The sequence below is a fragment of the Lemur catta genome, chromosome 5, assembly GCF_020740605.2.
Source record: "Lemur catta isolate mLemCat1 chromosome 5, mLemCat1.pri, whole genome shotgun sequence".
Lineage (NCBI taxonomy): Eukaryota > Metazoa > Chordata > Mammalia > Primates > Lemuridae > Lemur > Lemur catta.
This window is the reverse complement of record NC_059132.1, coordinates 33,113,537-33,137,654: the sequence shown is the minus strand read 5'-3', so window position 1 is coordinate 33,137,654 and position 24,118 is coordinate 33,113,537. Positions and strand designations below refer to the sequence as shown.

The 24,118-nt window shown below is 40.3% G+C and overlaps 1 protein-coding gene across 7 annotated transcripts in view; it reads left to right on the top strand.

Moving 5' to 3' along the window:
- ATG7 (autophagy related 7) overlaps positions 1-24,118 on the top strand; it is a 246,752-nt gene that overhangs the window by 16,178 nt on the left and 206,456 nt on the right. For 6 of the 7 annotated variants that reach the window (XR_006735172.1, XR_006735174.1, XR_006735173.1 and 3 more), the window contains exons 2-7: positions 738-910; positions 1,392-1,446; positions 8,436-8,553; positions 10,464-10,541; positions 14,269-14,385; positions 15,657-15,806. Coding sequence is in view for 3 of the 7 variants with exons in the window: in XM_045551459.1 (XP_045407415.1) it covers positions 751-910; positions 1,392-1,446; positions 8,436-8,553; positions 10,464-10,541; positions 14,269-14,385; positions 15,657-15,806 (678 nt within the window). In the remaining 4 variants the exon portion in view is untranslated. Of the gene's footprint in view, positions 1-737; positions 911-1,391; positions 1,447-2,026; positions 2,050-8,435; positions 8,554-10,463; positions 10,542-14,268; positions 14,386-15,656; positions 15,807-24,118 lie in introns of those variants that run through there. The other variant, XR_006735175.1, reaches the window with a different exon arrangement.

Sequence of the window (24,118 nt, the reverse complement as noted above, 5' to 3'; positions counted from 1 at the left end):
TGAGGAAGGAAGATGCACAAACATTAAGGTCAGAAGGGGTTATTTAGAAAAATGACTTGTGTCATGAGGAGACTAAACGACAATATAGGCAGATTATTCAGGATGGTTTTCAAAGTTGTGTCTTCCATGAAATAAGCCAGCCACAAAAACCCAAATATTATGTGATTCCATTTATGTGAGTTATCTAAAGCAGTGGTCACCAACTTTTTTGGCACTAGAGACCATTTTCATGGAAGACAATTTTTACATGGACCAGGGAGGGATGGGGATGGTTTCAGGATGATTCAAGCGTATTATATTTATTGTGTACTTTATTTCCATTGTTATTACATTGTAATATATAATGAAATAATTATACAACTCACCACAGGTTGGGGACCCCTGATCTAAAGTACTCAAACTCAGAGACAGAAAGGGGAATGGTGGTTGCCGGGGGCTGTTTAAAGGGTATAGAGTTACAGTTTTGCAAGATGACAAAGTTCTGGAGATCTTTTTACAACATTGTGAATATACTTAATACTACTGAATTGAACACTTCAAAATGGTCAGGATGGTAAATTATATGTTATCTGTTTTTTACCACAATTAAAAAAAAATGTTATGTCTTCAGGTAGCCCATATACCTCTTATTACTTTTGTTTGGTTTTTTGTTTGAATTAAGCTTTATTACAAATGTACTTTTCCCCCAAGGTTTGTGTGGGTATGCTATTTTGCTGTGTTGTGTTTTGTTTTTTTAGTAAGCAACAAATAATGGCGGCAGCTCCAAGAGATCCTGGACTCTCCAAATTGCAGTTTGCCCCCTTTAGCAGTGCCTTGGATGTTGGGTTCTGGCATGAGTTGACCCAGAAGAAGTTGAATGAATATCGGCTGGATGAAGCTCCCAAGGACATTAAGGGTTATTACTACAATGGTAGGTGATGATAAACTCCATCTTCCATTGTCTTCTGTTATCCTCTCTGTCCTCCAGTATAGTGTCAGTTTTCCTTTAGAAAGGGACACCCTTGTCTTTTATAACCCATGCGCTTCAGTAGATTCTATTTTACTTCCTGACTTTTGACTCAAGTTCCTTTTCATTCCTTTTCCCCTGTTGTGGGGAGAAGAAAGGGAGTAGTGAAACTCAAGTTATTAATCCAAATAATATTGATTATTTAGAATTGCTGGGGGAGGAGATTGGAAATTTTTTTCCATTGAATCACTCATATTCACAAGAGCTCTGTCATATTCTGCCATTATCTGTAAATATATTATCTACATGTAGATACATAGGTAATTAGGAATTGGATGAGGTACTTTGGGCTCAAAAAAGAGAACAAAACTATTCACAAACATTTTGGATATGAAAGGTGTTATTTCTGACTTGTAATTGACAATGTGGTGATGCTTCTGTCCAGGTGATTCTGCTGGGCTGCCAGCTCGCTTAACATTGGAGTTCAGTGCTTTTGACATGTAAGTATTTATTTGTTCAAAATCTAAAGTAAAGAATACTGTTTGCTTTTGGTGAGGAATGAGCATTCTCACCTCCGTCTTAGGCAGATTGCAGGAGGAACTAGGGAAACTCCAGGTAAGCAGAGTCAGCACCTCATAATTCTCTTACACCTCCCACAGAGACAAGTGCTAGGTGCTTAGGTCTATCTGGTTCATTTTTTCAGCAGATACTTATCAGCCTATTAGGTGCCAAGTGCCATCTAGATTGATTGAGACATAGATAACATCCCTCCTGATTTTGGTTATAGTTAACATTTGATGATCCATTATTGGTACCTCTTGATTTACTCCTTTATTTGCTTGTCCATGGGCATTGATCAATAAATGTTTATTAGGCTACTTCTGTATACAAGCCACTGTGTAAGGCATTAGGGGGCTATACCAAGGAATATGCTAAATATGTCCTCAATATTTTTTATTTGCTGGGGAGCTATCAGAAGCTGCTGAAGAGAAGAGACATTTATTGAGCACTTAATTAGCTAAGCATCTTCATAAACATAATTCTTTCAGATCTGCCAGGTGTGATTTTTCTCTTTTTCAGATGAGGAAACCACGGGACAAAAGGTAAAAATGGCTTGCCCAAGGTCACACCTAGCTAAATTTAGAAAGCAAGGGTGAGAAAAAAATAAAAATGTAATCAGAAATATATTTCTGAAATCCAGCTGGGGGATTTTACTATCTTTTATGGAAATAGAGAAACTAGGAGGGGGTACAGTTTTAGGAGGAGGTACATTTGGTTTAGAACATGCTGAGTTTGAGATGACAGTGGCCACTAGAAATGTCCAGGAGGAACTGGAGTCAGGAGGGAGGGTCAGACTAGATTTGGGAGACATCCATGGAGAGGAGATCATGAGGCTGTACAAAAGAAAGAGAATACAGACGGTCCCTGACTTACAGTCGTTCAACTTACGATTTTTCAACTTTACGATGGTGTAAGAGAGGTATCCATTCAGTAGAAACTGTCCTTCAAGTACCCGTACAACTACTCTGTTTTTTACTTCCATTACAGTGTTCAATAAATTACATAAGATATTCAACACTTTATTATAAAATAGGCTTTGTGTTAGATGCTTTTGCTCAGTTGTAGGCTAATGTAAGTGTTCTGAACACGTGTAGGCTAGGCTAAGCTATGATGTCCGGTTGGTTAGGCATATTAAATACATTTTTGACTTATGGTATTTCATCTTATGATGGGTATGTCAGGAAATAATCGCATTGTAAGTGGAAGAGCATCTGTATAGTGTAAGAAAAACAAAAGGCCCAAACAGTGAATGGCTCTAATAAGGGAGGGCAAAGAGGATGCAGAACTAGCAAAGGACACGGGTTGTCAGAGAAGAACCAGAAGAGTGTTGTAGAAACCAAAAAAGGAAATGATTTCAGAAGGAAAGAGAAAGTCAACAGTGTCAGAAGCACAAAGGTCAGATTCAATGCGAGGGTCTTTGAGTTTGTTGATTAAGTCGCTTATGGTCCTTAAGAATTCAGTTTCTCAAACTGAATTCTACACAGAAGGGTGGAGCCAAAACCATGGTAAGGGCCTTTAAGATTATGAAAGGGTAAAGAATTAAAGGCTACAATGAGGTCCGCTTTTTCTGCTTTCTTGTACCTCCCCAGTGTCAAGATGAGGGATTTTTGGAAGGCGAAGAGGTCTTTGTAAGGTCTGCCTGGCTTTTGAAAATGACAGTAGTCAAAGGTTAGGGTATTTAAAATAATGTGTCCCTAGAATTGTTTTTTTTTTTTAATCTCAAAAAATCAATACATTTTGTTCCTTTATCTCATTCAAATTACAAATTTAAAAGCATAACATAAATCCAAAATGGTGTTAGTCTTGTATCTTTAAAAATGAATGTATTGGTGTTTCTTGTTTCCTTTAGAGCTTTCTTGCTCCATCATAAATTCTTTGTGATTACTTGTTGAAACAAATTAAATCCTAGTAATCTCTCCCTTGTTTTGCCAAAACTAACTTATTTTGGAGTGATTGCAATATAATGAGGAAAATACTGGAAATGTAAAAGCATTAAATTGTCTGAAGATGGTAAAGGAGGAATATCAGCAGTCTGGTTTTATATAATCTGGATTATATAAAATCTAATATTCATCTCAGCTAGCCTCCTATTCTTATCCTGATAATAGACTGAAGTTTTGTTTGATTTTTAAGATTTTAATAATTTTATTCTTTAGAACAATTAAGAAAAAAAGCAGTTCACAGAAGTTAGATTTGATCTTATTACAAAATCCAAGTATTTTAAACTTCAGTAATCCAGAAATTTTGGCTGAAGGAGATGAGAAAATCTGCGATCCTACAGCTATGACTTTAATACAAACTGCTTGATTTCACTGGTGATATTTATTCCTTTAACCATTGAACACCCACAGTGTGCCAAAGCACTGTGGTATACCGTGAGGAGGTGGGCAGGAATGAGACGTGGTCCCTGGTGTTGTGAAAATAGCCCTGGATTTCAAGTTTAAAGACCTGGGATCTATGGCTCATTAACTGTGCTACCTTGTTAAGACCTTTTGTTTTTCTCAGCTTTTGTTTCCTCATCTCTAAAAGGGGCTCTTGGTTCCTAATGTTCTTTCCAGTTTTAAATGTCTGTGATGTTCTAAGTCCCTCTTCATAAGGATGGCTGGGAAGTTGAATGAAAGCTCTTGAGGCCCTTCAGAAGGAATGAGTTCCTTATACCAAATTATTTTCATTATTATTGCTCTACCTTTGTTTTTACTGCCATATAAATGCGTGGGTTTGTAGGGAAAATTGTCATGAATTTATTCATCAAAGAGTGAATGTCTACAAAGGTGCAGGGTATGTAGGTGTTAGGAATACAAAGACTTATGAAACTTGTCCTCCAGAGCTCCACTGTGGTATGACAGAGAGGCGGAAGACAAATATTTGTTTTCGGGGGGGTTTTTTTTTTGTTTGTTTTTTGTTTTGAGACAGAGTCTCACTCTGTTGCCCAGGCTAGAGTGCCGTGGTGTCAGCCTAGTGCACAGCAACCTCAAACTCCTGGGCTCAAGCCATCCTCCTGCCTCAGCCTCCCAGGTAGCTGGGACTACAGGCATGCACCACCATGCCTGGCTAATTTTTTCTATTTTTAGTTTTTTGGCTAATTTCTTTCTATTTTTAGTAAAGACAGGGTCTTGCTCTTGCTCAGGCTGGTCTCGAACTCCTGAGCTCAAGCAGTCCTCCATCCTTGGCTTCCCAGAGTGCTAGGATTACAAGCGTGAGCCACTGCGCCCAGCCAGAAGACAAATATTTGCATCTAGTGTGCCCAGTGCTGTCATGAATGTGGAGAATTATTTTAGGAATACTTATTGATTGTTTCCTCTGTGTCTTGACAATAGAATGTGCCTGTCACTGGGCATACAGAGAGGAATAAGGTAGAGTTGAAAAGCTAACAGTCCTAGTACTCACTTATGATGCCAAGAGTATCTCAGCCTTGTGTAGCACCAGATAATCTTTTACTGTGAATCCCTGGAAATCTTAAGGGTCTCTCCCACCAGTTAGCAACATGAGGATCCTGTTCTCTAAATTGTGTTAGGCAAATTGCCAGTCAAGTAGTATTTTATCAGGCACTAACTAAGTTGAACTGAAGATTTGTATCTTGGAATAGGGTGACTGCTGAACCAGACCCAAAAATGTAAGAGCCCAAACACAAAGGAATTTTATTTCTTGCTCGTTTAATATGCCAGGGCTGGTGGTCCAGTCTTCTTCCATCTTGCAGTTCTCTCATCCCTGAGGGCTTTGCCTTTGTGTGCTGGCTAAGACTGAGTTGTCACTTTCAGGTAGCGAGAGATTAATGGGGAAAGAGAGCCAGGGTGAAAACAGGTGGGAGACACACACCCCATCTCCTAAAGGCCCTGGCTGGGATTCCCCTGGGGAGAGCCCATGGCCTTACATGTCTTACAAGAAAGACTGGGAAATGTGGTGCCCAGCTACAAGTATCATGGGTGTTTTCTATTTCTGTTGAAGAAGAGGAAGATAGATTTTGGTCGACAATCTCTGTACCAACGTGAAACCAGTAAAAAAGAGTTTTCCTTTCCCTGGGTCTCAAATGACAAACATTGGAATGAGGAACATTTCTGTGGGCCTGTTTCCCTTGAGGAATATTTGTCTTTACTTTTAAGAACTACTTTTGTTTTCTAAGCCTCAAGTTGGACTTAGAGAAATAAAAGGTATAATCCTTGCCCTCAAAGAACTTAAAAAGTAGCTAAGGCAGTAGGAGTCGTGTGCTCGATCAGCCACGCAGGGCAGTGGCTGTGTCTGTCTCATTCCCCACTATATTGCCTGCAGCCAACACAGATTTGCTATGTACTAGTTGTTCAAATAACTGTTGAATTAAATTGTAAGCTAAGTGCATCCACCAAAATGGGATGTGGTGTCGTTAATAGAAAGATGCCAATGGGCTCTGTTAGAGGATGTTATAAGCAGAAACTCAGAAGTTGTTACTGAAAGGGACAGGTAACAACACAGCATATCCCCACCCCCCATTGTGACTTCCCAAGGTTCCCGAAGTCCCGTGGGCACACAAAGCTGTGCCTGTGGAGTGAAGATTCCTCCAGGTGTGAAGAGTAACCTCTGCTCTTCTTCCAGAGGATTTATTCCATTCTGGCCACCTGCCTACCCTTTGGCCACTTGTGAATAAACTGGTGCAAAACAGCCCGAGTACATTCCTGAGTAATCACTGTGAGACTGGGCGGAAGTGAAGGCCAAGTGTTTAGATAGAATGTCCCCAGGCAGGCCCAGGCTTCCGGCCTTTGTGAGACCCATTTTTTTACCAGGTTAGTGTATACATCATTGAGAGTTCACTGCTAGTATGTGGGGAAGATTTCTAAGTCAGATTCTTTTTAACAGCTATATTGAGATATAAGTCACATGCTGGAAAATTCACTCTTTTAAAATGTACAATTCAGTGATTTTTAGTAGATTCATAGTTGTGCAACCATTAGTACTATCTAATTCCAGAACATTTTCATCACCCTCAAAGAAACCCTTAGCAATCATTCTCCATCCCCTCTCCTCCCTACCCTCCAGCCCTAGGCAGCCAGTAATCTACTTTCTGTCTGAGGATTTGCCTATTCTGGACATTTCATGTAAACAGATTCATAGGAAACAACTAATAAGTGTCAGGACCAGGATTTGAACTCAGTTCTCTTGTCTCCAAGTCTTGGGCTCTTTTCTTCTCATTATCACTTTTTTTATTCATTTCCCTGTCCACCTCCCTGGTGGAAGTTTAGTCATGAAAAATGTTTCTCCTTGAAAACTTCAGGTTGTCCTCACTAAGTAACTTGCATAAGTGCTGGTACTCCTAGGAGCCTAGCCATCTTGGCAGTTGCTTGAGTTCTTGGGATGTAGTTTTCTCCCTCCTCAATGAGGCTTTGGCATGGCTCTCACATACCTGGGACATTTAGACATTAAGGAGGAAGGGCACCTTCCTCCTCTGTGCTTGTGTCCAAATTAGATCACAGCATCCTTCCTTCTGTTTCGGCATCCTGTTTCAGCAGTAATTTCATAAAGTCAAGTCTGAGTGTAGAAGGCCTAGTTTACCAACTGCTCTGCTTCCTTCTCCTTCCTCTAGGCTTAATATTGCCCCTTTGTGATTTTCTCCTCAAGACCATCTTTGATGTCCTCATCTCACTTGGATGAAAAATATTCTTTAATTGGAAGAGTGTGTTGACAAACACCTTGTGATTTGCTGACTCATAGCTCTTGAGAGAAGGCTTTGGCCATTGAAAGTTAGCTGTCCCCCAGGACTTGGCATTGGAGCCTTTCAGATGGCATTTGACAGAGCCATCATCACTCATTTTACCCCTTCACACCTGTTCTGGGTTTAGATCTCTTCTGCTTCAGGCCCCCTGAACCCAATTTTGCACAGACTTGGAATGAAAAAATATTGGGTCTTCTAAATTGTACAGCTACCATCAGTACAATCAGTAAAAATGCATTCTCTCTGCTTTAGTTGTAAGTGCTAACAATATTAGGCTACTAATGAAATGAATATTTTCATTTAGCATCTGTAACCTCTGAAATACAAATTAATCATTTCAGAGAAAAGACCAGATTTGTCTACATCTAAATTTGTATTCAGAATCAACTCCTCTTCTCTTCTCCTGGCTTGGATTACTCTGAGGACCTGTAGGTCTTTGGGGGCGATGTAAAGTGTGTAAACCATGTGGCATGATAGATTGACAGGTAGCCCAGGTGTCATACCTTTTGTCTGTGTGACTCAGACAACCACCAGGGGTTTGCTTAGCAGAGTTCTGTGCGATCCCTGCCTGGGGTGGGTTAGGCTGTGGGACAGTGAGGAGAAGACATGCTCCCTGCCCTCAAGGGGCTTACTGTCCTCCAGTTGGGCAGATATGACTATTCTTGAAAATGCTCTAAAATATTATGGTCAGTTTTATGTGCCAGCTCTTATAAGAGAAAATGGGAGATGGCTTCCTGGAAGAGGCGAGATTAGAGAGAGCCCTGAAGCTCACAGGGTTCTGAGGAGAGGGTGAATGGTACCTTAGACAAAACTAATTCTGGTTTCAGATTCAAGCTCTTCCTATCATTATGTGACCTTAGGCAAGTTCCTTAAACCTTTAAATGAGGGAAAGAGCTGTTTTGAGCATTCAAATCTTTGTTTATTGAGTTTCTGGCTCAATAAATAATGTTTCTCTCTTCAATTGAAGATGGGAAAGAATACAAAATAGGAAATGAACTGCTATTTTGGGGGCAGTAGAATAGTGTACCAAGAGGTTAGGATAAAGGGAAGATATAGGCTTTCTGGGGGGAATGGTGCCTGTTTTTTAGTCCTTGAGCAATGATATTTGTCTTTTTCCAAAGAAATATCAATCTTCTATTTGCCCTACAGAGCAATACCCTTTGTCTCCTACTACTACAGTGGTTTGTCTCTCCCAGGCCCTCTCTGAGCCCAGCTGTGCCTGGCTAACTGTGTTTCTCTCGTATCTAGGAGTGCTCCCACCCCTGCCCATTGCTGCCCAGCTGTCGGAACGCTATATAACACCAACACACTCGAGTCTTTCAAGACTGCAGATAAGAAGCTCCTTTTGGAACAAGCAGCAAATGAGGTTAGCTGGGAAAACATTGTGTATGTGTCATGCTGTCTGTGGTCCCGGCAGGTGCAGTGTTTCTGATCAGGCACACAGGTCTGTCACAGAAACCAGTATCTAACAGGTACTCCAAGATGTTTTTGGACTTTCGTTTATTTCTCCAGAGAGAGCACTCCCAGCTCTCTCCTTCTGTGTTGGTGGGAAGGTCAGGGAGAAGACATCCAGGCTCTTAACCTGGGATAGACCAGAAATTCATGGCAGGGCAGAGGTTAAGAAATCAGGTTTGCTTCTGATCTCCAGTTAGCATTTTGAAGCAGCCAGACCTCTCTCTGAGAGTTACATTCCCGTGGCTGAATGCCTCCGGGTGCTCTGTTCCTTGTGCCTTGGAGAGGCTTGGCAGTCCTGTGCAGCACGACGCTGTGGGAGATTATCATGTGGTCTCTCCAGTGTCTTCAGGGCTACATCTGATCTACTTCATCTGGCTTTCAAGGCCCTCCATGGCCTGGCCCTGCTGACCTCTTTGCCCCTCTGACCTGTCGCTCTTGTCCTTGCCTTCTCTGACTGGCACAGCAAATCATGTGTATCTCCCTTCACCTACTATCTGCTCTCTCCTTGGGACATGATGTTCTCTCTACCTAGAATGTCTTTCCTTTGCTTCTTCACATATCAGTTAGTGAGAGGAATTAAAATTAGGTGGGAGGGGACTGTTTATCTCAATCTTCTCTAACTCACTTAATCGAGGAGTCTTTACACTGGTCTTAAAAAACAAAAGTCTTGTTTATGCTGGTGCAGTGGTCAGGTCCTGAGACAGGCTTCCCTCGTATCCCACGTGATGGATGCTGCTGTGACGTGGGTGGGGATGGTCATTTTTCTTGACCTGTGGTTTGATTGCTTCTGGGCCTTCTGCTTTGGCTGCTTACTTAAAAGGGAATCTTCAAAGGGTTGGGTCAAGTCTTAATCCATTATGGAAAAAAGGTTGCTTCCCCAGAGGAATCCCTTCCCTTGTCTGGGCTCAGACTTCTCCCAGCAGTTCTCACCCCACAGTCCCTCGGTGTATCAGAAAGTGGAGGCTTCTCTTCAGTGGTCCAGCGCCACCAAGGTCATTATGTCAGTAGCAGGAACTATTTCTCTTTGTTTATTTCCTTCTTACATCCATACTTGGGGAATGGTTCTTGTTGGTGCAACTGTTTTGCCTCACTTAGTAACACAAAGTTTAGCAACTAATCTTAGCTACCAGACTATCTTGTGATCTGCAGCTGCTGACCAGCACCAGCTTTTGCTCCTAGTGTCAATACTTGCTGAGTTGAAGTTCGCTCTTCTTTTTTCATCTCTCAGGGCGAGATAATCTCAAACAAAGCTTTAGGAAGTCCCCTATATATATTTCAAATCGCTTTCTACAAGAGCCCCTCCCAGGCTCTGCCCTCCCACGTCCCCCAGTTGAGTCTGAGGAGCGTTGCTCCCAGGAATGATACATACTTCTGTGCTAGCAAATCGTATGTAATGTTGATGTTGTATGTTTATGCCTGTCTCTCTTTCTGGACTGTGAGTGTTGTGAGGGTAGGGACTGACTGTTGTCTTTTATTTCTGTAACCCTGATGTGCCTGGTATGCAGTAGATGGTAAGTAAATATTACCTGAAGGAAATCATGAAGGCATGAAGATGGCCTGGTTGCCTCTCTGTTCTGAGAACTGCTGAGAGGAGGCGCCTGGGCTCTCTCACTTTGCTCAGACACTGGAGGGAGTGTGGCCAGCGGAGAGGCGGTGTGGGGTAGGCAGGGTGAGGTAATGACCTACTTCATTGCCTGGGATAAGTGGAGCTGGGCCCATAGGAGAGAAGAGCTTGGTGCTTTTCAGCTCCATGCTTTGCTTGAGAGTGAGAAGCTCCATGCTGCCTGGTAACCTGCCCTGACACTTTTCTTCTTCTGGCAGATATGGGAATCCATAAAATCGGGTGCTGCTCTTGAAAACCCTGTACTCCTCAACAAGTTTCTCCTCTTGACATTTGCAGTAAGTAAATGCGCTCTCTGTTGCACTGAGACTAGTGAAATTCCCTGGCTCAGCCACGTGTACCAGTAGAACAGCCTGCTCTCTTCTCTCTGAAGCTTGTGTTGTTCAAGTTATAGCGGTTAAGGAAATGCTTATTTGATTAGTGGCCAGATAGTGCTGGCACCTATTACCAATGCAAAATTAATTCATCCCCATTGGTCATACTGGCAGTAGTTAAATAGTTTATATAACACAGTGACCCACCTCTTGTTATTCAGGACATGATAAAGTCTGATTTGGGGAGAAGTGGTTTCATTGTTGCTGCCATCTTTGTTAAACACAGTCCTGCAGAGCTCAGTGGGTGGGTCTATCCGGATAAGGGAAAGGGCCTTCTGGATTAGAGATCGCATTAAATGGCTTGACCACACAATTGCTTTTTGTTTGTTTGTTTGTTTTAAGGAAGAAAAATGTTTTCTGTAGGTGAGATCTAATTAAAATGAACATTAAGGGCAGCCTTAAAGAGGAAAAGAAATCACATTAGGGTGACATTTGCTGCCTAGGGAAGAAGGGTTAAGGAGCTGGAGGGAAGAACCTGGCCTTGGCCTTGGTGAGGGATAAAATAGGGAAAAGGTAAAGGTTGCGTGTGGAGATGGCAGCAACACACACACACGCACACACACACACACACAGATGTATATATGTGCTCATATACGTATATGTGTGTGTATATTTAATAAAACTAATTTATATACTTTATTGTTATGTTGACTTTGTTCCATAGATTCCTGTTGTACATTTAGGTTGTTTCTAGTATTCACTAGTATAAAAAATGCTGCAGTATATTGAACAATATACAATGTTGGCTATATTGATTTTTTTCCTGTTCACTTTATTTCTTTAGAATAAATTCTTTGGAGTGGGCATATAGACACACTGATGTTGCTGTGTATTAAGTGTGTTGTTTTATCATAGCATCGTCAGCTTTGGATATCAATTCTCTTCCCCACTTTTTTTTTTGTGCCAGATAGTGGGTCTTGCCTTTCTATTCCCTCCCCACCCCATTTCTTCTGAATGCTGCCTCCGTGATTTATTGCCCAAGGCAAAGGTAGGGATGACAGGAATCAAACTAGGTCATACCAATGGGTTGCCATCTAAAAGGAGCACATTTTCTAACAAGCTATAATGCTTTCTATGTAATAGTGAGGGAGAGAGAGAAATGTTTAAATTTTTTGTTAGATTACTAGTGCAATTTGGCAGTAATAATCTGTCTTTACATTTGAGTGAGTTTTTAGGTCCTCTAGTAGGATAAATTTTAAGGCTTGCTGGTTAAAGATTCCAAGTTACTTGAGTATCAATACATTTTCTGCACCAAGAATTCTCATTAGTAGAACATGTTGACAATTTGCATTTCATGAGAAAAATAACATTAGCTCTTATTTAAAGTTTTAAGATATTGCCTAGAGTCAGCATGTATGTTGGCCTTGTTGCCTTTTTCACTGAGCGTTCTTTCACTTCGCTTTTAAAAATTAAAAGTTTCGGCCGGGCGTGGTGGCTCACGCCTGTAATCCTAGCCCTCTGGGAGGCCGAGGCGGGTGGATCGCTCCAGGTCAGGAGTTCGAGACCAGCCTGAGCGAGACCCCGTCTCTACTAAAAATAGAAATAAATTATCTGGCCAACTAAAAATATATATAGAAAAAATTAGCCGGGCATGGTGGCTCATGCCTGTAGTCCCAGCTACTCGGGAGGCTGAGGCAGTAGGATCGCTTAAGCCCAGGAGTTTGAGGTTGCTGTGAGCTAGGCTGACGCCACGGCACTCACTCTAGCCCGGGCAACAAAGTGAGACTCTGTCTCAAAAAAAAAAAAATAAAAAAAAAATAAATAAAAATAAAAATTAAAAGTTTCTATCTTTTCAAATCTTCAGACACAAGGGCTTTATGTTTAATTTAATCGAGGTCCATTGTATCCTGAAAAGAATCCTATGAAATTCAAGCCTTTGACTTTTGCAGATGACCTGATATAGCTTCTTAGAATTTGTGACATCCTTCCCTTTGAATTGTTTAACCTTTTACTAACGATCAAGTATGACAAATCATTTAAGTACAAAGAAGAAGGAATGTTCTCTGGAGGTGTTTTGCTTTCCTTTCCGCTGTTTTCAGGACTCAAAGGACTGGACACTTCATTAATTTCAGTTTTGCAGGTTGTTTTGCCATCATGAAAAGGGAATCTGTTCTTAGTTGATCAATTATTAGCAGAATTAGAGACTGCAGAAACTGTAATTACTAGACTTTGTCATCTGGACACATGTTTATATGTAAATTAATGTTTAAAAAGTCATCAAGTATGATTCCATTTATATGAAAAGTCCAGAATAGGCAAATCCATACAGTTAGAAAATAGATTAGTGGTTGCCAAGGGATGGGGGAGGGATAATGGGGAGTTTCTGATAATAGGTAAGGGATTTCTTCTTGGGGTGATGAAAATATTCTGAAATTAGCAGTGATGGTGGTACAACCTTGTCAGTATACTAAAAAAATACCCCGCTAAATTATACACTTTAACATGGTAAATTTTATGGCATGTGACTTATATCTCAATAAAAAAGTCACCTAACAACCATCCAATTTTCATTCTTAGCAAGATTCAAGAAAAAATATTAATTAGCCACATGAACTACATTAGTGGTAAGTGGTCACAGACCAGTGGGGAAGTTGCCAAAGATTTAATCACTCATGGATCCTTCCATGAGTGGTTAAGGACCCAAACACTGCAGGAATTCGGAGGCAAGAGCCATCAGCCTGAGTAGAGACAGTGTCAAGGACAGCGTCATGAATCCTTACCTCTGGGTCATTTCCCCTGGTGGGGGAGTAATCAGATACACCCATGAAGGTGTAACGTATCCCCTTCTATTATCTAAGTTCCTCAGGACCCCTTGTCACTTAGCACCTCTGTATAACTCTAATGGTTAGTCATACATTGACTTTATCTCTGCTCCATGCAGAGAGTGAGCTGCCCAGTGGCTGAGACTGGGGTTTATTCATCTTATTATCTGAATGTCTGATGTTTTGCCTTGTACGTTGCAAGAGCTTAATAATTGTTGACTTGAATTTCACAAATAAGGCGTTTCCTGAAACATTATGTTAGGCATGCATAGGTATGTGAATATCACATCTTTGTTAATAACATGCTTACCTTATTTGATTGTGAAGAGAATGGTAACAGTGTTGGAGGCTATGCATCCACAGATGGTATTGATACATTGAGTATGTATGGTGGAGTGGAAAAAAGCTTAAGTTTTGGAAGCAGAGTTCTGATCCCCTCTCTGCTTCTTACCATCTTTTGTTATTGTTATTGTTCATGTTCTTTAACCCTTTTCCTAAGTTTCAGTTTTCTGTCAATAAAATGGGATAATAATAATTATTATACCTCCCTGAGTAGTTTTGGGTATTAAACAATGGTAATGATAATGTCAGTTACTTATTGTACCTTTTCTGTTAGCAAGTAGTCAATAAAGGATATTATGTTTATTTTCTATTATTAGTGTGCGGTTTGTGAAAGTATTTGGGGATCAAGACAAAAGTCCTGTTTCCTATTATGAGTTCTGCTGGAGATGAGAATATTTGACAAGCTGCACATATTTTTTGTTCAACAATTTTTCTCTTAATTGGCTTTGAGAGGTTATATTAATAGATACATTGCAGCTTAATTACTGGTGTTATTCTAATATCCTGTTTTATATTATTTATTCTAGGATCTAAAGAAGTATCACTTCTACTATTGGTTTTGCTACCCTGCCCTCTGTCTTCCAGAGAGTATACTTCTCATACAGGGGCCAGTGGGTTTGGATCAAAGGTTTTCACCAAAACAGGTATCAAAAAATAAAACAAAGTGCAGGTAAAATTAGGTTGAATGTGCAAGAGTAGTTATCTAGTTCATTCCAAAGACAAATAGGTACTTCTCTGGATGAATAGGTGGTAACTATGGAATCCTCCAAAGTTGGTACTAGGAGCAGACTGACTTACAAAATATTTGTAAAGTCTTTTTGAAGAAGTAGCAAACAATAATTTTCCAAGTTTTCAGTGGTATTTGATGAAATGCTAAGCTAGTAAGGACGAATCAGTAGGAACATTTTGAAAGACTGAAAGAATTTACCAAAACACGGTCTTCAGTTACAGTATGGGGAAGCATAAACCAATATACTTTGGGAAGAGAGTCTTTGAAACAAAACAGAAGATATTCTCATACCCTCATACCAAGTTGCAGAACTTCTCTATCAGGAATGGTACATGCAGAGTTAGTCTTGCTGTTTAAAAAGGATAATAAATAAGGTCATTGGAGATGGTTCCCCAAAGAGCAATTAAAATAATCAGGCTGGTAGAACAGAGATTTCAAACTAGAGAATTCTGATTGTTGTTAAGGTAAAGACTGAGTGTCAGGATGATTTGAATTCCTGAAGCACATCCATCACTAAAATCCTCAATACTTCAGTCAGGGAGCTTCAGCCAGGGAGCAGCCATTATTGATTTAAAAAAAAAAACAAAACTTTAGTACAAATCCAAGATTGTGGTTTTGTGGAACTGAGTTCCCAAGGAAAAAAATCTAAGTAGGAAAAAGGATTTTGGGTGAGGATTGACTGATGGCAGGTAGGGGGTTTCTTCTATCAAGGACAAAAATGTTCTAAAATTATCCCAGTGATGGTTGCACAACACTGTGAAAATACATTGAATTATATACTTTAAATGGGTGAATTATATGATACGTGAATTATATCTCAAAGCTCTTAAAGATTATGGAAAGGTTCAGGATAAAGTTCATCAGTGGTAGATTTATGTGAGGTTATCATAGGAGAGAAAGAATATTTGATGCCCTCTCTAAACCTCTGTGCTTGGCAGCTTAGGGAATCACCGTGCATTTCCCTTTGTGCCCGTCTGATGTGTTCCACCATGCACCTGGAGAGTGTTATATAAAAGTTAAATGGTATTATTAGGGGGCACTTTTATGTTCATTTGCTATAATAGAGTAATGGGAGTGATCAGTCATTTCCAGTCTTATGGCTTTCAGGTACCTTTTATTTTATGTTAGTTTTTAGCCCAAGATACATAATTGCCTAGAGAATAACTGAATGTTTCCTGTTTTCAGATTGAAGCCCTTGAGTGTGCATATGATGATCTTTGCCAAACAGAAGGAGTCACAGCCCTTCCTTACTTCTTAATCAAGTATGATGAGAATGTGGTGCTGGTTTCCTTGCTTAAACATTACAGTGATTTCTTCCAAGGTCAAAGGACAAAGGTCAGAAAAACTTTGAGTATCATTTTATTATCCAGTTTAAAAAAAATCTGAAGTTCATGTTACGATAGAGCACTGCAAAATTCAAACTTTAGATTTCCTTACTCCTCCAAAAGATGTTTTAGAACATATCTTTATTTGTACCCTTTTCCACCCCTGCAGTTCCAAAATCAGCTCCTCCAGATTTTTCTAGCTCCATTACAGCTCTGAGTAAATTTGGATTCCTCAATTCCTATTAATGCTGAAGTTATTTCAGTTTTCCCTCCTGATACATTTTATTTGTAAAACATCTGTGTTGTAGTTTCCTTTCCCACAGCTATCCTGTAGTTCAGGTCTCTATTTTCTCAGTCCTGGACAGTTAGAATCTTCTTGCTTCCATCTTGCACAACACCACTATAGAATAATCTTCCTCCAATTACTCACGTTTATTATATCATTCGTTGAGCTTAATGATGTCTTTTTTCTGGCCCCAAGCTACCTTTTCTGCTTCATCTTCTACTATTTTGCTTATAAACCATTGCTCCAGCTAAGTTTGTCTATTTTTTTACCAGATTCCCACCCCCCCATCAAATATACCTAGAACTTTTTTATATATTTTTTCCCCTCATTTTGTATCATTTTTCTAAAATATTCTACCTGTGAAAACCCTAAGAAACTTTCTTTCCTTATTGAAATTCTACCTCAACCATGAAGCACTTTCATGGGTTTGGCCATATGTGGTCTGTCCCTGTCTGAACTCACTGCACTTATTGCCTGATCCTCATTTACAGGTCCAGTGCCTTGTACAAATTCCTTTTTGTAGCATATTAGACTGTGAGCTCCTAGAGGGCAGGGCCCATGGCTTATGGATCTGTGTCTGCATAGTGTCTAGTACTTGTCTGAGGCCCTCAATAAAATTGTTTTGAATGAATGAAAGAGTATTGTAAGTGTCTTTTAGAAGTGATCAGATATATGATAAGTTGTTAAGACAACTTACAGGAGATTATGAATCAAAAATAAAACATTGATGAGTATTATGAAGTTGTGAAATCAAGTGGAATAATTTCAATAGCCATGTAAATATATCAGAGCTCAAAAAAGAGAGGCCTCTAAGTGATGGTCTGATTATTCCTGTACTTAGGATGTCTTTTTTATGCACATTTTTTAATCAACTACATTAGCATTTCATTTTTCGGAGTAAGCCCTTTTTAAATTGAGGGCTGAGGACTGAATTTTTATTAAAATTCTTTTTTCCCCAGGTGATTTCATAGAACTGTAGCAAAATTAGTATAGCAATAAGACCACCAGTCTAGTGTGAGGTCCTATTGTGATAGCAGCTGGATTAACCAGCCTGTGTTTGAAAGCAACTATAGGTCAGGTTGTGTGTGGCAAATAAGTGATCCTCCCTCAAAGTGTAGCTTTTCTAAATTAATAATAATTCATAGAATGCTTTATAATTGAAAGGGGGCTTTCACATGCTTGATCTTTTTATAATAGCTCTGTGAAATAGGTTTTTATGAGTATCTGCATTTTCTATTTGAAGAAAATGAGACTCAAAGTCACAAGGCCAGACTGTCTGATTCCAGAGCCCATGCCCTTTCTACCATTCCCTTTCACCTTGGTCATTTGGGTAGAGGCAGTCTCTGCTTGACCTTTGGAATCAGTTAGATCTGGATTTGACGGTCAACATTGCCACTTGGTAGCTCTGTGACCTTGGGGAAACTGCAGAACCTTTCTTCACCATAATTTATCTGTTAAATGGTGGTAATACTACCTCCTTGCAAGGTTTTGTGAGGCTTAAACATGCTAATGTGAATAAAATGCCCAGCACATAGCAGGTGCCCAATATGTATCCACTTCCTTTCTTCCTCAACAGCAGCATATTTTAAAAGACTGAACAAATCTCCCTGGTCTCCTCTGAAATGCTCTGGAGGACTCGCCAGTGCCCTGTCTCTGAGACCAACTGCCTGCCGAGCTCAGACACGTTGTCCTTCACTTGGCTAGCACCGTATCTCAGGAAAGCCTAGAATTACTCAGCACCTGTGTTGAGCACTCCCTAATGGGCCAGGAATTGTGAGATACAATTATATGTGTTCTCACAGAACCCAAGATCTTCTAGGAGAAATGAGACATTGACTTGTGGAAAGTTAACTAGAAATTCAGGTAACGGAAGAAAAGGGCCAAAGAAATGGTATAGATGATATAGATGATACTTTGGTTGTTTGTCTATGCCCTATCTTATTCTAGAAAGAGTCACCAGAAGCTGTGCAGCTTGATGGCCTCATAGAAATTTCATGGCCTCCTGGCTGGCTTCCCTCACCTGTGATCTGGAATGTTCCCGTCACCTCCACACTACTGCCCAAATGTATTTTCTAACATACAAATTTAATTATGTCACTCTTCTACTTAAAATCCTTCTAGGGTTCCTGTTGATTTCAGGATAAAGTTCAAACTATTTAGCTTGGCATTCAAGGCCTCTTCAAATTAGGCTCCTGCCCATCGCTCCAGCCTCATCTGATGTTCCCCAAGAGGTATCCCATGCTCTGGCTACACCGGTGCCCTCCAAATGCTTCATCTTTGCCCCTCAGCTCTCTGCCTGCAGACATGCCTCTCTCTCTGTCTCTCTTCTGTCACCAGCGAGTGCCTCACTCACGTTTCTCATTCATCACCTGGGAAGCACTGGCTGATTCCTTGCACTGTTTCCTGTCCCTCTTCTGTGTTCTGGTAGCAACCTCCCTCCTCGCAGCAACTGAGCTCCAAAGTAGTTGGTTTGCTTATCTGTATGCTCCATATCCCTGTGAGCCTGTGAGCAACTTTAGCACAGAAACCTCGTTTTACCCCACTCTGCATCCTCAACGTTGAGTGTAATGCCAGACACGAAGAAGACGTGATGTGAAAATGTTGAGAGGACAGACAGATAAGTGTGGACTGGTATAATCTAAGGTGGCTTTGAGGGGAAAGTACAGTTTGGGCAGAACCCTAAAGAAAGGATTTCTAGAACTCGGTTGAAGTCGTTCCTGCTTTTATTGCATTAACCTAATTCACTCTCTGTAGCATAACTCCAGTTTCCCTTTAGTGTTTTTTGAGTCATGATATCTCCTTGAAGGTTTTCACCCTCTTCTTCCAAAAATAGGAATTCTTTTCAGTGTGAACTCCTGTGGCTGTACTCTGGCTTTGTGTTTCGTTCTATTTTCTGCCTCGTCCTCTTGCCAACACTTTGATCTCTAAGGAGTCACTGCTGCAGGAGCCTTGTGTCCTCATGTGTAAGATGGAGAAACGTTGGAATCGCTCCACGTTTCCCTCTTTTCAGCCCGTTTGCTCTTCTGAGTGATCTCATTGTGCCCATGACTACTATAACTGCTTGCTACAAGGGACTCAATTTTCTCCCACCAGCCTGAACCTCCCCCGTGACCCCAGACCATTTTATCCAGCCTGTGCATGCCTTCTCCAGCACCTCAAATTCAGCATGTCGAAATTGAACTCATAATCTTTGCCCCAAGTCTGGTCTTCTTCTGGCATCACTGTCTCGGAATAACACTGTCTCTATCCAGTCATGTGAACCAGAAATCTGGGCATCCTGCAGGCCCCCTCTCTGTCCCCTAACCACCCATATCCTGTGGATTTCACGTCTTGGACTTCTCCCAGTCTGCACCTTTGCATTTCTCCTGCCACCACCCCACTCTCAGCGACTGTTGTCTTTCTTCTGCTTACTGCAGCAGCTTCCTAACAGGTCCCCTTGTGTCGGCTCTGGCCTCTCTCTAATCCATTCCTACATCATGCCTACATTTTTCTTTGGAAAAGCAGATCTGATCATGTTGCTCACAGAATGAAATACCTGAATGTCTTCTTCCGTGTGCTCTAAGAATAGGAATTGAATTCTTTGATATGGCATGCAAGAGTCCATGTGGCCCGGCCTGTTTGGATCTAGCCCCAAGTCATTCTGTGTTCCCTGCCACAGGGCTTTTGTACATACCTTTGCCTGAAACACCCTTCTCTTTCCTTTCTCCACTTCTACCCCTCACCCACACCTCCCCTTTGCTCTGTTAAGTGTTTATTCTTCCTTGAAATTTAAATTGAGTCATTATTTTCTCAAGGAAACTTTCCCTAACCTCTATAAGAAGGCTTATACCTTCTTCTATGAGCTCTCATAGCACTGTATATCTGTTTTTTGTAGTGGTTCACACAATTGTAATTTTACATTTTCTTGGGTGATATTTGATTAATATCTTCTTTCTCTAATTTTAATGTAAACTCCACCAGGGCAGGTACCCTATGTTTGATTTCCCACCACTCTGTGTGCATCCCATAGCATCATGCCTTGTGTATAAAATACAATGAAAGAATGAATCTATGCTTGAATGAGTTGTGAGGACCAGAGCTTGCACATGGAAAGCACCTTCTCAGTTCCTGGGACATAGTAGGCCTTCAGCGAGTAGTAGGTAGCTCTAGTATGGCTCTTTCTGAGTGTTCTCTTTAATGTGAGCATTCTCTCATCTGGTTAAGGCCATGTGGTTTACAGAGGCTTCCCCAAATTGTCCATACACCTAATGGTTATGTCTAGTGAGTCATAAACATGGTTAGTGACAGGATACCAACAAGAGACTGAATACAGGGGATGTATGTAATCTGAAGTGGGTAATTTAGAACAGTGGTTCTTAATTTGGGGTGGGGTGGGGTAAGTGCATAAGCTCTTTGAACATTTGGTGAAAGCAACAGATCCTAACCCTAGAGAAATACACATCTGCACGTGGTTGTACATCTAATATCAGGGGATCCACAGAGCACGGAGATCCTTGGGGGCCCTGGTTTGGAGGAAGATGAAGGGAAAGACAGGAGTTAGCCTGCTTGGGAGGGAGTCCGGATCGCTGAGGTCAGGAGCGGAGTGGGTCATCTCTGTTCCAAGTCAGAGCGGGGCCTTTGTGTCTGGTGGTGCTGTTCACTAGTGTGTGCAGTCTTGACTGGCTATGAGGAAGTGGGTACCTGCCACTAAAGCGAGCACTCTGCTAGCCACCAACAGCTGGGGCTGCCATGGTCTGTGTTCTGACCAGGTGCCCAGCATGGATGGTCACTCACATGCTCACATGTGTTATCACTGATCCTTACAACACCCTGCAAAGTGAGTAGTAGTGTCCCATTTTACAGGTGAGAATGGAAAAGAGGTTAGGGAATGGAAGCTTCTTCACATGTGAATTATCTTACCTCCTACAGTCAGAATGCTTCTCATCGTAGAAAAAGAAGCAGCCACTTTTTTTCTCCTTAGCTCACAGCATGTTGGGGTAGAGTTGGAAGGCTAGACTTCAGGTCCCAACTGCAACTTAGTGAGCTGACCCCTCTGAGCCTCAGTTTCCTCAGCATGTACAAGCACACAGTAGTGACATGCCCTTCCTTGTAAGTGGCTGTGAGAATTAAGAGATGATGGGTATAAACAGGCTTCATTAAGTTTTACTCACATGTTCTAATTGTTCCCACTGTATTTTCTTAGAATAAGTTTGTCAGTTTTCATTTTCAAAGGAAAATTTTCTTTGGATTAACCTCAGTCTTCAGCTATTCCATAAAAATGAAATTTTAGGGTCCTAAGTCATGCAGCCGACTCTGCCTTTACCAAAGAAAGGCACACTTTCCTACCTTTTTGGTTTTCAAAAAACTTGAAAAAATTAGGACTGGTCCACCTATAAGAGAAGCCCCTCCTGTGATTGTGAGACTGGCAGGGTTACCAGTGCAGCAGTCCCCAGTACATCCTAGAAGGTTTTATTAGTTCACCAATGGTGCTTTCTTTAAATTAAAGCTCAAAAGCAAATGCATCTGTGATTGTTTTCTTCTCATTTCTTGGATGACATGGTTGTTAATGTGATTGTTTAATGCCAAACTTCTTTGTCACTTATAGTTAAAAATACCTGTTACATGATGACTCAATACTCATATGTCTTTAAATCATTTATAATTGAAACAAAATTTTTGCAAAAGAAGGCTTTCCTTTTATTCTGTTTTATCTTTTTGAGAAATTCTAGTCGTGGTCCATTACATGATTTAAGAATCACAAAGAGCTCATGACCTGTAGTATGAAAAATGCTGTGTGACCAGTGTATGACCATATTGGGAATAATGCAAATAAATGAACTGCGCTGGGCGTGGTTCCATTCATTAGTCTTATTTCCAGCTCTATCTCAGTTTTTAAAATTTCACAAAGTTGTTCAGCTGTTGTTTTAAATTTTGGGATTTTTTAAAGTAAACTTTTTGTATATTTCCTTCTAATATTTTTCTGTGCATTTTTAAAACTAAGATTATGCTGTATTTTTATTGTAGTATTTTAGCATAACACTCTACACCAACATCCTTTTTAATGGATTTATGATAGTATTTTTTATCAGTGTCTCACATTTAGGTTTCTCATAATTGTTCACTATCAGGAGCTTCTTTGCGCATGAAATTTTTCCTCTCTCCTTCCCTCGTAATCCCCCATATTTTGAATTATTTCTACAGGAAAGGCTTCTAGATGTAGAATTACTGGGTTAAAGAATTGGAACATTTTAAAGGTTTATGATCAGTGGTGTGCTGGTAAACGTTTAACAAGCTGTTAACTTTTAACAACGTAGATGGACCATTCCTAATTTTTTCAAGTTTTTTGAAAACTGAAAAGGCAAAATCAGGAACCCTGATTTTGTAGTGTGTGCTGATTTCTGAGGTTTCAGTACTCTCACCATGGCCAATTTCAAGCTACCAATGTGAAGTCACAGAATGCAGAGTTGGGAAGAGACAGTAACAACTGGCTCTCGTAAGCCTGTATGAGCTGGCTCTAGCACACCACTGCTTACAACTGTTCCCCAAAACCCCGCCAGTTTCCCACCTCCCAACCATGTACCCTCACCAACATCAGACACTGTACAATTTTACACATTTGGTAGGTAGAATATGGGCCTTGTTTAAGTTCTTATTTCTCTCAATGAGATGTCGATTCCGCTTACTGGTCACAGTGGCGCTGCATTGCTACGACATGTAGTCATTGGTCAGGCCAGTCCTTATGATTACGGTAGCAACAGCCCATAGCACCGTCCCATTGCCAAGCTTTTAGGAAAGCTTGCTTGACTCTTCTACTTTTCCTCAGAGCAGTTATTGAAGATTGAGTGTTTGGGAAATGTTTTGTAATTTCACTAGCGTTAGCCTTTAATTCTAGGGCTTTTAAATCTGTGGACAAGAGCAATAGCAAAGGAGCAACAATTTATATGCTATTAGTTGGGCTCTTTCTTCACTGAGTGATTTTTCTGCATCTTGGCAGCTGTCTGTGACTTTGAAGTGCATTTGATATTTGAATTTTTTCATCATACTTTTAAAACATGTAATCTCTTTTGTGTGCTTCCTGTTATAGCAAGAGTTTGGATAATAAAGACGGTCATTTATCAGAGAAGCATGTTTTATGGAATCATTGTGGAAATTTCTCCAGCTGAAGACACTCAAATTGTCAATTTTGCTCTTTTCTTTCTCACTTGGTACTTTTTCAGCAACTTGCTTGGTGGACTATAGCCAGATCAGGACTGAATGATTTCAATGAATTGTTTGTTCTCAGCCAAGTAGGAAGGAATGTTTATTTCATAAATCTTCTAAATAAAATTTTTTTTCAATTAGGTTTTGCTGCTTTCTGGTGATTTATATTATAAAAGGAAGTGCTTTGCCCAAGTTCACACAATTAATTTGTATTAATAGCAAAGCCAGTTTTAAAACCCAGAACTCCTAGCCAGTGATTATTTATGAAAGCCATTTAAAAAAAAAATCTGTTTATCCATAGTAAGCTGGCTTACCTAGCGTTGTCCCAACTATTAATAATTCCTACAATGATTGAGGGTGAGTTGGTGCCTAAAGCACTTAGTGATTTGGAAGTCACTTTTGAATCATCAAAGAAATATTAAATGATGCTCAGCCTAATGTCAAATGGATTCTGTCATTTTCCTATTTGATGCATGCCTTCTGCACTCATGCATCACATGGGTAGGAAAGTGACCTTGAAGCATTTTCAAGCTGACCTCCCTTTATGGATATGTGATAGACTTTCCTCCTTAGCAGATCATTCCTGCTCTGCATAGCTCAGCTTAGGTCAGGTTGCTCTAAGAAATGTATGCCTAGTCTTTTCTGCTCAAGAAAAGATTTTTTTCTTATTACCTTTTTACCCCATTGCTTTTGTTCTTGGTGTCAGAATTCTTTAAAATTAGGCATCCACTTGTAGCATCTAATAAATATTTTAATTTGATATATAATTTAGATTCATTTAGTCCCAACTGTACATTTACAGATGATAAAACCTAGAGCCAGAGAATATTTTATAAGCTAGAACTTATCCCCTTCTT